The sequence below is a fragment of the Mytilus edulis genome, chromosome 8 (assembly GCF_963676685.1).
Source record: "Mytilus edulis chromosome 8, xbMytEdul2.2, whole genome shotgun sequence".
NCBI classification, from domain to species: Eukaryota; Metazoa; Mollusca; class Bivalvia; order Mytilida; family Mytilidae; genus Mytilus; species Mytilus edulis.
In genome coordinates, this window is record NC_092351.1 from 7,362,171 (window position 1) to 7,376,928 (window position 14,758).

The 14,758-nt window shown below is 31.5% G+C and overlaps 1 protein-coding gene across 1 annotated transcript in view; it reads right to left on the reverse strand.

Moving 5' to 3' along the window:
• LOC139486719 (allene oxide synthase-lipoxygenase protein-like) overlaps nucleotides 1-14,758 on the reverse strand; it is a 30,303-nt gene that overhangs the window by 2,499 nt on the left and 13,046 nt on the right. The window contains exons 6-16 of the mRNA XM_071271643.1: nucleotides 14,310-14,407; nucleotides 13,533-13,668; nucleotides 12,545-12,640; nucleotides 11,312-11,408; nucleotides 10,797-10,914; nucleotides 9,149-9,241; nucleotides 7,248-7,308; nucleotides 5,079-5,187; nucleotides 3,225-3,316; nucleotides 2,394-2,567; nucleotides 769-932 (exon numbers count right to left, since the gene is read on the reverse strand). Coding sequence (XP_071127744.1) covers nucleotides 769-932; nucleotides 2,394-2,567; nucleotides 3,225-3,316; nucleotides 5,079-5,187; nucleotides 7,248-7,308; nucleotides 9,149-9,241; nucleotides 10,797-10,914; nucleotides 11,312-11,408; nucleotides 12,545-12,640; nucleotides 13,533-13,668; nucleotides 14,310-14,407 — 1,238 coding nt within the window. The remainder of the gene's footprint in view (nucleotides 1-768; nucleotides 933-2,393; nucleotides 2,568-3,224; nucleotides 3,317-5,078; nucleotides 5,188-7,247; nucleotides 7,309-9,148; nucleotides 9,242-10,796; nucleotides 10,915-11,311; nucleotides 11,409-12,544; nucleotides 12,641-13,532; nucleotides 13,669-14,309; nucleotides 14,408-14,758) is intronic.

Genomic DNA, 14,758 nt, shown 5'->3' on the forward strand with positions numbered 1-14,758 from the left:
CTGACCATTTTAAGTCATGTTGACTTATTTGTAGATCTTACTTGGCTGAACAGTATTGCTGTTTACAATTTATCTCTATCTATAATAATATTCAAGATAATAACCAAAATGAGCAAAATTTCCTTAAAATTACCAATTTAGAGGCAGTAACCCAACTACGTGTGTCGGTTAGTCTAAATATTCGTTTGAGCTGCATAATATACTGGTCACAACCATCAATTATGATATTTACCATTTATCATGCAAACTCGGGTGTTCTGATAAAAGATACTTAAAAATTTGATGACTTTGTTGAACATGTTTTCACCCAAAAAAATGGAGGATATAACAGAAACATTTAAACCAAATATCTTGACTTAAACTAGAAATTAACAAAAAAGAACGGTTGAAAATATATTTAGATAAATTTAATTGATATTCGCTGCTAATGAGTTTGACGTTTCCTCTGGTATCTCGTATCTAGTATCGAACAGCGGTATCCTACTGCTGCCTTTATCATGTTTATTTATTGCCCATTATTACAAAAAAGATTTTTTAACCAATAATTTCAACAGGTGTAGTTAAAACATCTTTTCTAAAAATCTTGCGAACACCACCACCAAATGATTGACGCTATTTGATAGATAATGACTGATTTATTGCTATTATTGCATCATATAGTTTAATATATGTCGTATATATGTAATATGCCGTGCATTTAAGACTATACTTATATCTAGTTGGTTTAGAAATAAGGAAAAAGAGTATATGAATATTGGTAGAACTTACTCTTCAACAACTTTTACTGCTTTTGGGTCAACAATAAACTGTTTCTCAAAATCACCAAGACTTTTTGTTGCCTTCTCACTAAGAACTTTTGTGACTGTCATGATCTGTAGAAGTTTGTCTCTGCTCGGAATAGTCTTTAGGATGGTTTCTTTTGTGACTGGACTCTTTAAAAACATGAAACTAGATATAAATGAATCTGTTTTGCTTCGAGGCTCCGGAGACGTTTTTGCTACACAACTTATTGCAGCTACCTTAAGTAAGATACTAATTTGATGAGTAACGAACTGAAAGGTAGAGGGAATGCTATTATAGAATTAATTTACAGTTTTTATGTCCCATTTATGGGCATAATGGTTTTTTTCTGTGTGTCCGTCGTCCGTTCGTTTGTACGTCAGTTCGTCTGTACCGCTTCAGGTTAAAGTTTTTTGTTTAGGTTAAAGTTTTTGGTCGAGGTAGTTTTTGATGAAGTTGAAATCCAATTAGCTTGACACTTGGTTCACATGTTCCCTATGATATGGTCTTTCTATATCTAATGCCAAATTTAAAACAAATACACCATTTTTCCGGTCCACAGAACATAGAAAATAATAGTGCGAATGAGGCATCCGTGTACTAGGAACACATTCTATTTTTTAAATGTTATCGTTTCGTGTGTCTTATATATTAAAGGTTTGAAGTCACTAATCAGTATCAATAAATGAAAATTGAAATATATTTGATTTAATAGTTAATTAACGTGTCTTTTTCTGAAGGTTCCTTTTTTTCTTGATGAATAATAAAAAAAGTAATAAAATGGTTATTAGCCTATAATCAATATTTGGTCTTCAGCAGAATTTATTATCGATACAAAATAAAGAAATCGATCTGAATTCATGAACGAATGCCATAATTTGAAAATGCATATGTCATCATTTCAAAGTTATAAAATCTGGACCGAAAATTCAGACAGGATAGATTAATAAAATTAACGGTATCAATTTTCTTGCACCAGATGCGCATTTCGAAAATACATGTCTCTTCAGTGATGCTCGTGGCCAAAATATTTGAAATCCAAAGCTTATATAAAAGATGAAGAGCTATAATCCAAAAGGTCAAAAAAGTATAGCCAAATCCGTGATAGGAATCAGAGCTTTGCATGAGGGAGATACATTCCTTAATTTATAATAATTTCTATCATTTTGTAACAGCAAGTTTTAGTAACACAAAAAATCCGTATTTTCATGCCATAGATTAAACGTATGGCTTCCGACAGACATATCTATAATATTTCGAGGGTTTATTTATAATTTTGAAACTTTTATACCAAAGCACATGCTATCACTGCCGCGATCTGATGGGGTTATTGCAGTATCTAGTTTTCAATGGTATGTCTCGTAAATTATTTTTTTGTCTTTTGGTCTTCTTCGTTCTTTGTCATAGGCTGTCGGATTATATTTGACTTATTAGTTTGAATGTCACTTTTAATTTTCATTACATTACGCTACGCTACTACGAGATTATATATCCTGTTTGTACCGCATATTATTTCAATAGACAAAACATTATGCATAAGTAATTTGAAATGGGTAAATACTTATCAAAGGTACTAAGATTAAATACCTCAGTCAACATATGTATGTACAAACCTTGTCTTTAGGAGGAACTCCAGACAGATAATATGGGTAGTTGAATGGAGCTCCATATTCATCGTACTGTGGGAAGTTGGCTGCGGCATGACCAGCACTGCATGTATAGATAATGGCTGTCAGTGTTATAACAAGTTGATCTGTTGTTTTGAATTTACCATTACCTGGGACTCCCTGAAATACAGCAATAACTTGAAATGTGATATACTGTTTTATGTCCCATTTATAGGCATTATGTTTTCTGGTCTTTGCGTCCGTTCGTTAGTTCGTGCTTTCGTCCGTCTGTTCGTTCGTCCGCCAGTCCCGCTTCAGGTTTAAGTTTTTGGTCGAGATAGTTTTGAATGAAGTTGAGATCCAACCAACTTGAAACTTGTCTACACATGTTCCCTATAATATGATCTTCCTAATTTTAAATTAAAATACAATGAAAAAAATGGCTTATTAGATTTTTTTCCTCATTTTACACGGTCCACTGAACATCGAAAACGATAGTAAGGATGGGGCATCCGTGTACTAGGAACAAGTTATTGTTATTTAATTGACAAAAATTTTTCACAAACTGATTTATTTTGTTTGCACATGCAGAAACTTGATTGTGTTTTATTGTTGCAAACCGACGTGTTTTCAGTTTATCTTTTGAAAAATAGTGATAAATAATTACGCTTCTATTCATAACATCTCTTTCTTTGTGATCTTTTTTAATTTATTTCAAATAATTATAATGTATATTCTTGCTTTGAAAATGAAGACACTATAAGAACTTGAAACACGATTAATAAATTATTGGAATATTGTGTTCACAGTTATACTATCTTTTTGTTATCTACAAACCAGAATTCCGACTCCGCCATCATCTCTTGACTTCACAAGTTCTGCTCCCCAATTCTGTAACTCATAATCTGCGTCCAATGAACCCTCTGTGGCTGTTTAAAAAAGTTATGATTAACGTAAGGATACTAGCAATCAGTAAGTTAAGTCGTTAGAAATCACATAAATATTCAAATTAAAAGAATAATTTATGCTTTAAAATATATGAAACTTTATCAACCAACAAAAGCAATCCCTTGGTTTTGTCATGTACTTCTAGTCCCATAAATCAAATAGAGCACATAACCTTCTTAAAAGTCCAACTATTACCGTGTTCTATGATTTTATTGTCAGATAAATTTATAATATTGTTTCCATCAATAACCCTTATTTCAGTAAGTTGTCGGAACTCATATATCCCAGTCTACTTTATATGAAATATACTCCAGAACTAAAAGCTCTGATTAATATCTTTATTTTTCTTTATACTGAGACCGGTGGTCAACTTCAAAATAGAATCTATGATAATCTCGTCAATAATCAATTTCCCTTCTCAGTAGTAACATATTATCTGTCCCATCGTATAGTATTAACATTTCCCTTTTAAAACGTTACACCGGTCGTGCATGTTCAAACTATCAGAAATTCATTAACAGGGGCGTCGGCACTACGGTGTTGACATGAACATCAATTATATGGTCTTATCTCAGGAAAGGATTACCATAGCCATACCGTATTTGGCACAACTTTTTGGTATTTTGAGTCCTAAATGTTCCTTAACTTTGTACTTCTTTGGCTTTATAACTTTTTTGTCCTGAGCGTCACTTATGAGTCTTATGTAGACGAATTAATTATCGAAACGCGCGGTCTGGCGTATTAAATTATAATTCTGGTACCTTTGATATCAATGTGCTTCAGACACAAAAAACAAATCGAACTGATAATAAGGAAAGACGAATAAGATCGACGCATCTGTAATCATAACGAGTTGGTTTACCAGTTAATTGTGTTTATGGCAAGACTCATAAGTGACATGTTTTATGTACTTAGAAATGTATATACAAGACTGACCGTCTGACATATAATATGTCCGATTGTGTCCTATATTTGGTTGTAAAATTTAGACTGAGGACAAATTCATATAGGGTGATAAATGTAGAGCATACAACGCTGATGGTGTTACTTCAGAGAACAACCGGAAACTTACGAACGACATTAAATTCAGATAAAAGTAAACATGAAGGGGTTTTTTAATTTGGAGAGTGTTGAAAAACCTGAAGCACTGGAATCGTATTTATAATAATGAAGAAATTTCAAACAAATGTAAATGACATATTTATTAAGTATGTTGGTTGAGTTTGTCATCAATATATCTAAATATAAGTTTGAGAGAATACAAGTGGTATATAAACACCCATTATTTTTAAGATAAGTAGCAATGATGTATGAATAATAAAAAATGTGAGGTTAACATCAAGGTTAATAGTTAAATAAACCTTCTTATAAGCAAACCAAACATTTGTTTTTTACAAGCGATTTATACTTTCCAATATGATTGATTACGGGTTTCCTCATCAATGATGAAGTCATGCGTTCTTATTTTTTTTTTCATGTTTTGCTATTTTTCCCTTATTTGACAGAATATGATACCTGATGAAGTTTGAAAAATAATTGATCTTGTTGCAGATCATTGAAAGGGAAAGTTTGTTTAGATGTCGTATCATACTCGAAACAAGCTTAGAGCTCATATACTTATGTTTGTTTATCAATGTACATATTAGTTCATTGTGTCGAGCTTACAATTAAGGCTCCTTACTTGTGAAAATATAAATGATTAATCTCGTGGTTTACAAAATCAACTTATATAATTTAACTCACAATAGTAGAGCAATACATATTTCTCCACATATGTTTTGATGGCGTCATATAACAACAGAGCATCATCTCTCATATGATAAGCTCCGGCAAGTATGGACGGATCAAGTACCTGTAAAATAGTTAGTCGTTAATATGTTATTCAGTGCTAATTTCTCATATAATGCATCTTTAATATTATGTTAACCAAAACCCCATGGTAACTTGTATATTGTTTACTAACCTGACTTTTGATTGAAATAAATAAGCTCTTGTATAGTTATCAGCACTTTTGATAACAAGAGCCGCCAAGAAATATGTGAATAAAGAGTATACCAGGCCTCAGCCAGGATAACTTTATAAAAAGAAGTCATGTGGAACATTACATTTTCTACTTTTACCCGATTTTTTTGTAATGTCCTAACATGTACATTAGAATTTCGTAAATTTCGTAGAATTTTCAAAGACGTAGTTTTGTGTTACTACGTATAAAGCAATTGATTATTCAAGAACCTACTACTAGTATATTAGGAATTTACTAATTTATTTCATATAATACATCTTTATTGGTTCCGAAAAAATATATCAATGTAAACATAGACGGGTTATACATCACCATATTCGTCTAATAGAAAAAGCAATTATTCATATCAATGTTTATAAGCAGTACAATTACACAGATCAATATGTTTGATAAAGGTTATTAACTCTGGATAAAATATTCAAACATGATTACAGGCTTATAATTTTGTACACTAGGCGCGGGTTTCGTCTTCATAAAACTCAATAGTGAAGCTCAAATCAAAACAGATTGAAGACCAAGAAACAATAAGTCGACGAGCAATTTGGACACTTAAATGCTTAACTGTTAAGCAATAGACGCCCAAGGAAACCAGGCTTGAGTAGAAAGGATTTAATGTTTTGAATCATTTAACAGTTTAATTTGTAACAGTAAATTTACAAAACAAATGCATAAAGCCTGGTATCTATGATGAGTTTATCTATAACAACTATGAATACTGTGTATTATATTATGGTCCACAGTCGGAAAGGTTCCAAGTAACATATGGAGTACGACAAGGGTGTATTATATCTCGTATCTTATTCATTACAGCAATAGATTGGTGTATAAGGACAACATTGGGAAAGGAAATCACAGGCATCAGATGCACCATCAATTCTTTAATAGAGGATTAAGATTTACCTGATGACATCTGTCTACTTTCAAGCAACATGAGCAACTTGCAGAACAAAACCACTAAACTGAATGAAAAATCTCAAAGTATAGGCCTGACTATAAATGAGAAGAATACCAAGTTCGTGAACATCAATAGTAACACAATACAACCAATGCACTCGATGACATTGCCTTTCTTAGAAGCATGCTATGTAACTCCAATAGTACAGCAAACAAGAATGTGTACCAAGTACACGGATGCCCCACTCGCACTATCATTTTCGATGTTCAGTGGACCGTGAAATTGGGGTAAAAACTCTAATTTGGCATTTACATTAACATTAGAAAGATCATAACATAGAGAACATGTGTACTAAGTTTCAAGTGGATTGGACTTAAACTTCATCAAAAACTACCTTGACCAAAAACTTTAACCTGAAGCGGGATGAACGAACGGACGAACAGACGGACGAACGAACGGAGCCACAGACAAGAAAACATAAAGCTCCTCTACTATCGTAGGTGGGGCATAAAAGATATAAGAGCCAGAATAAGCCAAGCTAGACATGCATTCTGCCATTTTAACCCCATATGGAAGAGAAGGTCAATCAGTGTGAAAACGAAGATCAGAATATAAACCACCATTTGAAGTCAGTACTTTAAATGGGACAGAATGCTAGAGAATTATCGAATCAGACATAAAAAGGCTTTCCTCATTCCATAACTCCTACTTGAGGAAAACCAATCAATGTTGCACTGAGACAGATACTGTTAGGAAGATGTGGCAAATACTGGTTGAGGTTTTATGTGCTGACAGGTACAAAGAGGATGGGGGACGCCTAATTTCGTCTGATTAAAAGACGTCAGAAGTTGCATATCGTTAAAATCCAAAAAATTAGAGAACAGTGACAGAAACGACACAGGCAGACTAAGACTAAATGTAGAAAACCCAAGTTTCCAATTCAACAATGTTATAGACATAATTTAACATTATTTGTAAGAAAAAGTAAGCATACCCCACGACTTTTTAAATCCTCTGGAAGAGTTCCATGCAAGTCCAATTTCCAAAAAAACATACTAAAATGTTCAAAACTATATCGTTAAAATCATATACATAAGGTTAACGTACATTTTCACATCACAAAATAAAGTAGTGAAATCTATATATACAAATTGACATTTTTTTGCTTTTCTGTACTGTGAAATTTATTTTGGAGATTATATAATTTCGGAATTGTTGTATGAGTTTCAACGAGAAGACTAGCCTACTGGGTCAAGATGAAACGAATATAATATATCTTCAACGATAAGCAAAATAAATTCTGTAGAATACTTGGTACAATTAATGTTATTCAGTATATACTTCAGTTATAAAAGGATTCTGCATGAAATTATATAAAACAATATTTAAACAAAAATCAACAACCTGCTTATCGGCAAAACAATAAACGAAAAACAAATTTGAAATACAGCAACCTATGAAACATTCTACTGACTCCTGACTTTGGTAAATCCCATATCGAATGAAGCGTGTTAAGATGACGTTTCTGCTAACTTCGGACAGTGACGGACATCACAACAAACACTTAAACTAGGTTGTAAATTGTTTTACTCATATTTTTTTTATCCAAATCCTTACTTTTTTGTTTATAATAAATTGGAATACAATATACATTTTTAACAATTATTTTAATGTTTAGTTAAAAGATCAAGCATCCATTCTTGCTCCAACAACACATTACTTTATATGAAGGAGTTGTGATCATCAACAGAGTTTTCTGGAAAGCTACGTCTTAAGATAGAATCTGTATATGCATTTGCCGTGGCTTTTGTTATAAGGTTATGGTTGGCATTCAGATTAAAAAATGTCTATTTTACTGTTTGTTCATGTTGACCTAATTTATGAATTAATTTGACGATAGATTGTTCCCGATTATTTTTTTTTCCCGTGCATAAACTTTTGAAATATTGCAGGCGCTATATCCTTTCAAATATAATTCATTGGCTCTAAATTGAAATTGGTTTCTACACGGTTTAGACTTTTTGTCAAGTTTTACCACGATTGATTCCTTGGATTGGTAAAATCAACAAGTCGGAATAACTCATTTCTATTCTAATGGGAGAAGGACCGTCATTTTTTATAAATCGAAGCGCTTTTTGTGAAGGCAAACACGTGGTGTCCCAGAACTTCAATCCAATATTGAAATTGACGTAAAAGACAATGCAAACTGAATAAGGGACATGCTTCATTGATGTAAAGTTAAATAAATGACAGTTTAAAGAAGGATAAAGTAAGATTCTTAAGAAAATATAATTATTGTGTGTGTTTCTGACGGAAAAAAGTGAATGGTCTAGATCTTTGTGACATAAAATGGCATTATCCATTGACGCAAGATAGTTGTGTATCGCTTCAACCAAGTATTCATGTATTCAGACTTCAAATGAATATTTTAAAAATAAGCCGATTGCATTACTATACTTACTTGATTATCAAACACATTTAATAAATCTTACTTTATTTACGCAAATTCGTTTCATCGTTTGTTTATTTTCTGTGTTTTGACGACTTTCACATTCGGGCATTGTACCGTCAATGTTTATGTTCTTACGTCACAGTTAATTGACGAATTTAACAGAAATTGAACCCTGGTATATCTTTTACAAAAACAATACAACGTAGGAGTCAATATTGACATACTTTTTATTCGTGCTGTAGCACGAGTGTGTATTCAAATCAATTGAAGAAAGTCATATAAGAATGTTTGATATACTCATTCAGAATAGTCATAGAACTGTTTTTTAACATTAAAAAGTCTTTTACTTATAATGGTCGACTTTTACTAATCGTGACTTTGCAGAAGAGTTTTCTAATTGACACTCACATATCGTATCATATATATTTAATATTTACTCTCACCTCTTTCTCATTATATCAAAATGACCTTTGATTCCTGCATTTGAATTTGTGTCTATGATTCCACCATCGTTTATCAACGCGACAAGTGCAAGACTGAATGATAAAAATATATAAGTAGAATAACAAAAATAGAGAACTCTAAGGAAAATTTGATTTAGAATGTCCCTTGTTAAATGGCAAAATACAAAGTTCAAGCCCATCAAACGAATAGATAAAAATTTATATTATCTATTTGTGTCTAAAGATATTGAAGGGTACTTTTTTATTATACTCAAACAATTGGATGGCTAGATCGGTCAAAACAATTCAAGTATTTGAATACAGTTTAAAAAATATTATACCATTTTGTACTATAGCTATCTATACCTGGGTTATATCAGTCCTTACTGGGCAACTCTGTTTGACTTATTTGTAATATATTAAAAACTCAATTTATGAATTTCACAAAAACTGTATCTTATTTATGGTGTGTAGTTGTGTGGTATTGATGAAAACTGTTCATGTAGGATTGAAAAGTGACGCACAAAAAATAAAACACCTTATTTCAAAAACTAGGATAAAAAATGCGTCCAAAACTTCCATAAGTAACATGCTTCTAAAAATGAACAGAAATAATGTCAATCACGATATAGAAAGCCCCTGACTGTTAAATAATTTTTATTAAAACATTAATGAAATAATGTGAAATGACGTATGTCACTTTCATTTGAGAGATAACAGTGTATCATATTTGTTTCAGGTTTTTATATATGGAAATTTATACTTAAGCGGGGTTTTTAATCTTTCAAGTTTATTTATTTATTTTTTTAGTACAAATCACGTTATTTGTCTGTGCATTTACTGTAATTGTTGAAAATAATGTGCCTGAACACTCATATAATTTACAAGTACATCTTTAATTATGTATATATATATATTATGTTTAAAAGGTAATAAGCTAAGAGATATATACAATTTTGAAATATGATTACTTTGGTTTAAAAAAAAAAGACAACAGTTAGTATTCCGCTGTTCAAAAGTTGAGGGGGGAATCCCGGCTACAACCTGAAGCCGAGTGAAACACATCAACTAAAAGAGGCAATCAACAGTAACATTGAAGTACATTAAAAACAAACGCCAACATACATAGACACAACTATTTTATAACAACTGCCATATTCCTGACTTGGTACAGGACATTTTAAAAACCCTGGTGGCTAAACATCCCAATTATATAGCAATGTTTATAACTTTAAATCATTGTTGATGTCATTTATGTAACCATTTATTTGTAATTAATAAGGTATAAAAATCTAGATATATACGTACTTCAAACTCATAAAACAAAATATTTATTCATTGCCAACGTTGTAACAATTCTGTACACAATTGCACATGACCCGTGCCACACATGATCTGATTACCCTTCAAGAGGACCTGCAACCACACCTGGTTCGTGTTGTGTATTCTTATTTCGACTAGTGAATGTCCCGTTTGGTACCTTTTGCATCTCTTGTAGTATATTTTTAAAGTTTAGCGTAAACATTGACATTAATATGCATGATAAAATTAAATCAACAAGAATACCGTACTCTAGAGAACAAACAAGTCGGAAAACTCCCAAATGTGAAACACTGGTAGGTACAAATGTCGACATTGTAAAACATACCTATCTATAGCCATAAGATACAAAAAATGTGGATCTAGTAATTTCAAAATTGGATGTTGTAGAGCAAGGTTTCTTTTCGTTACAACACTTATTCCTTCCATCATCAAGTGAGTGTAATCTACAACAATATAATCAAAACCATAATTTTTAGAATATAAAAAGGTTTAAATAAAGATAATTACCACACATAAGCAGGCATACCCATGGAATTAAAAAAAAACTTCATTCGCCTTTTGAATTTCACAAATATATTCCACATAACGAACTTTATCCAACCTTTGAAGTACTTAGTTGTAAACAAAACATCACAGTTTAACTGTAACAATGACATTTTACAACATCACATTCCATTGCAACAAATTACATATTTTATTTTCAAATTTGAAACTTTAGCAAGCGAAAAAGGCAATTATAAAATATTCAAAATTAAGAAAAAAACATTTACCTGAGTAAAATGAAATTTACAACAAGAAGATATTGTTATAACATATATTTCTAATGTTTATTATTTATACTTAGATGAGTAAGAGCTTGGTGGTATGTAGAATCAGCTAGGCTGTACCACATCTTTGCCGACATCCAGGTGTACTCTGGATCTGACGGTAGGAATACCTGTTATAGTAATAATGAGAAAATGCAAAAATTGACAAAGAAAACACATTCAAAATTTCATTTTTTGGATTCATTTGTACCCGTTGACAATATTTATCATTTATTTCTTTAAATAACCTGTGCACTTTTTTGTGATAGCTTGTGTCATCATGAATGTTAAACTTCATTTGGGATATGAAGGTGAAATTCAGTATGCACAATCGTTGTTAACCAATCAAAATAACAGACTTTTCTGAAACATACATGTAAATTTAATTATATCTGAATCAAAACATGTGTATATTATTACATAATTTCAAATCTAAGGTTAGAACTCTATCAGGTAAAGTTTACTTAAGATGCATTTGTCTATTTTTTGGGGTCATTCAGCTCTTCACGTTTCCCGGAATTTTTACATCATCGTCTTCGACATTTGAGTGAGTCAATATCGCTAATGCACATCAAAATGAGTAACACAAAAGTTGTGCGTAAATAAACATTCTCCGTTTAGTGATATCAGCCATGTTTCTATGTTATAAAAGTGACTGAGCTTCACCAGTTGTGTTGATTTGGAAAGTAGAGGAACATAGCATTAATGTGTAAAAACTATGAAGCTATTAAACGTGTTCAAAGTACTAAATTTTCAAAGAACTTATTGTGTTAAAAGAGGGATTTGTACCCCGAAAATTAAACCATATATATGAAAATGTCTCAGCTTTAATAAGAAACTATCATACTTATCCAAGTGTACGATTTGGACTAAGCTACAGGAAAATACATTACCATTACCGACATTAATTATAGATATTGACTCATTTAGATGTTTCGTTGTTCCGTTTTATTTAAATAAGTAAAACAATTCTGACGAACATTTTTTTTTAATATCTAATTTCAGTTTGTAAAATGTATTGTAACAATTATGTGAAATATACTCAGAATGTTTTTATTTCGACTGATGTAAAAGTCAATGTAATTATGTCTACCCTTTGGTCCTCTATCTCCCTTTGTTATTTAAAATGACCATTTGGCTTGTTAATGACCAACAATGTCAGTAGATGATCAGTTTATAACCGAATTAATTCTTTTAGAACATAACCATTGCATTGCTTTTAATTTTTTTGTTATCTGATTTACTTTATCAGAGAATAATAACTCACCGGATTGGTCGGTCCTTTCTGTTGGAACAGCTGTATGGCTATTGGCATAAGTTTTTTGTCATCGTTGAAATAAAACAGAGCCAAGGGACAAGTCATCTGCAAAAATAAAATGCACAAAACATAAACTCCATTTTGTTTTTGTAATGTGATAACTATGTTTCAAACAGAAAGTAAAGAAGCGTTGCTTATAGACAAATACACTCATCATAGATACAAGGATTGAAATTTTGTATTTTCGCCCGACCGGCTTTTCGTCTATAAAAAACTCATCAGTGACGCTCGAATAAACAAAATTTTTAAACGCCAAAAAAACACTGTTTAAGGGCTGTCGTTTCAGCAATGTTTTGAATTGATAGAGATACATTGTATCATTATATCTACAAGTTACTAATTATAATGTCTATAGTATAGGTCTTTTTTTTTCTTTTGGTAAATATAAAACCTTGTATATTTTCCTTTATGTGTTCAAAAAATCCTTAAATCAAGCATACTAACATCTAAATATTGGAATTCGGGGTTAGTTTTTAAAATGTGCCAATAAAATCCACGGAAACTGGTAATTTAATAATAAAAACGAATCCACTGTAAGAAGAACATATGTTCAAAAATGGAATACGAGGTCCATATTTATCGATTATTTAAAAAAGAAAAAATAACGTTTCATACGTTATAATTTTTTTAAATACACGTTTGAATGTCAACGGAATAATTCATTTGTGCGATTGGCGATTTGCCCAAGTCAGAAGCATCTGGCCTTTGTCTTGTATGATTTTTAATTTTAGTTCAATTATATATTTTTGAGTTTAGTATGACGTCCATAATCACTGAAATAGTATATTTTTGTATTAAGAGGCCTGCTAAAGCACGTCTTCGGCTGTGCGATTTTCTCGCTGTATTGAATACCCATCGGTGGCCTTTGGCTGATTTTTGTGCTCTTTGGTGTGTTGTTGTCTCTTTTACTCATTTCCTTTAATTGCTTCATACTTACTACAAGGTAGTCATGCTTAGTTGGACAGCCTTCTAATATCGCTAGATCTACAATGAACAATTTCTTTCCGTCCATTGCTTGGGACATTGTCTTGCCTTCTAGGAATGGCTTGATCATATCTTCAGTTACTCCAAATCTACGACATTAAAACTAGTATACCCAATTGATACAACATGTACGGAACACTTTTTGCACTTTATTTACAATGTACAAAGCAAGTCTTTGTTAGAAAGCAAAAACCTTTGACTATAAAATGACTTGATATTAATAGATCACAATTATCAAATTCTACCCACATTTAACAAGAATGAGAACGATATATACATACATGCCTACGAGTGTAACTTAAACACAACAATGGGTGTTATACAAAAAGGTTTTATATGTAGATTATAGATTCATGCAATATTTGCTACACAAACTAGCTTCATCAGGCAGCTTTCTAGGTGAATCAAATATATGATATGACCAACTATAAATGTTTCTGAAATTCAGATTATGTTTTTACACAATATATTGCGACAAATAAATTCTTTAAATCGGATAACTACTGTTGCCTTTATTTAGATAATTAAATTCAGCTTTCTTAACGAATATGCCAATGAATTGGAGTGTTGCTGTCTAAATGTATTATGATATTTTAAACAATTTTTGTATTGTTATTTAACTCAATTAATAAACTGGGATAAAAAAAAAAGTAGCCAATTTCAAGATTAATAAATCCCGTTGTTATTGACCTGTAACAGCTGACTCTGAATACTGACAAACAACACTTACTTTTGTGGAATCGTTGTGCACAGCTCTATCAATAAAGAATTCAAACTGCTGAGTCTCTGTCGTCCAAAATGGGCATCGTCGTTGAAGTATTTTGAACTCTGTTTGTAAAGGTTACAGATATATTTCAAAAACATAAATAATGAACTTCTGTTTTTTCGTTTTCGTTTTTTCTTTTATGTCACTATTATTCATAAGAGATATTCAATACGCCTTTTTTGTATGTTCATGTATATGTATAGTATCTGAATATAATAAACTATCGTTATGGTGTTTAGATAAAATTGATGTTAATTGATGAAATGCACTAAAATCACAATGCCAGTACTAACTGTTGCTTTACACATTTAAATCCTTGTATTGACTTGCTCTTTCGTATTTTAGTGAAATCAAACAGTTTTACAAACCACCATGATCGTTGAAATCTTGAAAGGCTGCTCTAATCGAGATGC